Here is a 2,833-nt window from a genome sequence, read left to right as displayed (position 1 = left end):
GTAATAATTAGATTAACCTAAAAATTGAAAGATGTGTCAAAACAAATGACAGATGTCATGAAACATTGATTTTGATTGAAGGCTTCGCAATTTTGCGCTACAACATAACTTACAGCTACATTCGCCAATAATTCCCGTTTAAATATTCACTTGCTACTATAATTATGGGACAGAGGGAGTAGTAACTATCCCCTTGTTGGTTTTAGACTAATATCTTCTGTGTCATTTGTTTCCTTTTCCATGGTGTTTTTCCTTAGTTTAAAAAAAAATCTGCAATTTTTTTCATATTACATTTTTAAAAAATGATTTTAGGGAAGGAGGGAAAGGGCGGGGGGGGAGAGACATCGATGTGAGAGAGATACATTGATTGGTCGCTTCCCATGTTCCCTGACAGGGAATCGAACCCGTGACTTTCCCGTACACAGGGCGACGATGCTCCAACCAACTGAGCCACACCAGCCAGGGCTTTTTCATACTATTTTTGCTTTTGGGGTGTGTGTGTGTGTGTGTGTGTGTGTGTGTGTGTGTGTGTGTGTGTGTAACATATATATATTTGTGTTGACTTCAGAGAGGAAGGGAGAGGAAGAGAGAGATAGAAACAGCAATGACAAGAGGGAATCATCCATTGGTTGCCTTCTACATGCCCCCACTGGGGACCGAACCTGTCACCCGGCATGTGCCCTGACCAGGAATCAAAGCGAGACCTCCTGGTTCCTAGGTCGATGCTCAACCACTGAGCAACACTATCAGGGCTTGCGTCTTCTTTTTTTTTTTTTTAATTTTAGAAATCTTTCCCTACCACTAAATCTTAAAGGTATTCTCCCATATTAATATTAATATTTAAATTTGACCTCATTACATTTAGTTCTTCAGTTCAGCTGAACTTCAACTTTGTACTAATGTTAGATGGAGAAAACAGTTTTATCTTCTCTGTGGAGCATTTTTACCAGCATTAGTTCTGCCTTCATTATTGAATTGTATTTTGGGAAAGCAAAATGATTATAATTTTAGCCTGAGTGAAGTGATCAATATGGTTTTGTAGCAGGGCTTGACCTGAATATTTTAATATTCTTTAGCTGAAGAGGAGGCAAATGAAGAAGACGTACTAGGAGATGAAACAGAGGTGAGTTGGAGAGAATAAGGTTGATCACTGACATGACAGTGTGTTGCTACCTTGGCAACATTACTTAACATCAGTCATTAGAGGGCTTAAATACTAACTTGTTAAGGGAGTGTAGTGGGGGAATGAAGATTCTGAAAGACTGGTTCATTTTAGTTTTCATATTCTTCTACTGATAGGTTTTTACTCTTGATTTATATTAAATATCCTGTTTCATTTGATTTTAGGAAGAAGAACCAAAGCCCATAGAACTGCCTGTTAAAGAGGAAGAACCCCCTGAAAAAACTGTTGATGTGTAACTATCTGTTTTTATAATTTGAGTACAGAGCAGACAATTCTGGATTTGAGGGTGGGATATTAGTGTTTCATTTTGTTTAACTTTTATGTGTTCTTGTTGACTTTTTCATTTCTCAGTAGACCATACATTTTCAGAAGAGTCTATTTCATTTCAAGTATATGGTCTCAGTGAAGCAAAGTAGTTTGTCTCTGGTTTATGTAATAGTTTATTAGGACCAGGAAGTTTTAAGCTCAAAGTTTAGGTCTTCTAGCCTTTGTTGTATCACCATAATAGATAATTCTCTTTCTGTATAGTGAATTATACAAATTCTCTGCATATAAGGAATTTTGTAAGGAAGGAGAGTGCTGAGCAGAGACTTTGCCTTTCCAGTACACTATTCTCTCTACCGTTTTGAATTACAGTAGAGGAGGGGAGGACAAAATACTAGAGTGGAAAGTAGATCTTTTTTTTTTTTCTTTTTAAAAAAATATTATAATAAGTATTATAAAGGGTATTACATATGTCCAGTGTCTTATGTCCATTAGTTATGCTTATATGCATGCATACAAGTCCTTCGGTTGATCTCTTACTCCCCTCCCTTCTGCCCCCCAACCCTCTCTGGCCTTCCCACTGCAGTTTGACAATCAGTTTGAGGCAGCTCTGCCTCTGTATCTATTATTGTTTAAAAGTTTGTAATGGTCTTTATTATCCATGAATGAGTGAGATCATGTGATATTTTGGAAAGTAGATCTTGATTTATTTAAACTGTCCCACTATGTTATAAACATTTTTTATTTGGGGCTCTTTCTACAAATGTCTGGCCATCTTATTCTCTAGCACCGTGGTCGGCAAACTGCGGCTCACGAGCCACACGCGGCTCTTTGGCCCCTTGAGTGTGGCTCTTCCTAAGCCTTAGGAGTACCCTAATTAAGTTAATAACAATGTACCTACCTATATAGTTTAAGTTTAAAAAATTTGGCTCTCAAAAGAAATTTCAACTGTTGTACTGTTGATATTTGGCTCTTGACTAATGAGTTTGCCGACCACTGCTCTAGCACATTAAGAACAGTTGAGTCCCTTTTAACAGTTTTGTTCCTCATAGATGTGTTAATGCATTTACCTATAAAATGCAATATATAGACTAATAAAAAGTCAAACAGGACATACACTCGAGTAGCCCTTGTTTTCACCCCCATCTGATTTCCTAGAGGTTTTCAATATATTCTTTTGTAATATATTACATGGTATGTGTATATACGGATACATATGGTTACACACTGTGCATATTGTTGGTTTCTTGATTTTTTTTTCACATCTGGAGATCTTTTTTTTGGAACAGTTATCTCAGGTAATGCTTCCTTTCTTTTTTTTTTAATCTTTACTGTTGAAAGTATTACATATGTCCTCTTTTTCCGACCCCTTACAGCTCACCCCAC

General features: G+C 37.0%; 1 protein-coding gene across 4 annotated transcripts in view; it reads left to right on the top strand.

The window, feature by feature from the left end:
• Nucleotides 1-2,833, top strand: part of SARNP (SAP domain containing ribonucleoprotein) — a 63,701-nt gene that overhangs the window by 17,144 nt on the left and 43,724 nt on the right. For all 4 annotated transcript variants that reach the window (XM_014548133.1, XM_014548130.1, XM_014548131.1 and 1 more), the window contains exons 3-4: nt 1,077-1,123; nt 1,348-1,415. In XM_014548133.1, the coding sequence (XP_014403619.1) occupies nt 1,077-1,123; nt 1,348-1,415 (115 nt within the window). The remainder of the gene's footprint in view (nt 1-1,076; nt 1,124-1,347; nt 1,416-2,833) is intronic.

The sequence above is a fragment of the Myotis brandtii genome, unplaced genomic scaffold (genome assembly GCF_000412655.1).
Source record: "Myotis brandtii unplaced genomic scaffold, ASM41265v1 scaffold496, whole genome shotgun sequence".
In the NCBI taxonomy this organism is placed as follows: domain Eukaryota; kingdom Metazoa; phylum Chordata; class Mammalia; order Chiroptera; family Vespertilionidae; genus Myotis; species Myotis brandtii.
Note: the sequence above shows the minus strand (reverse complement) of the source record. Positions and strands in the feature narration are given on the sequence as shown.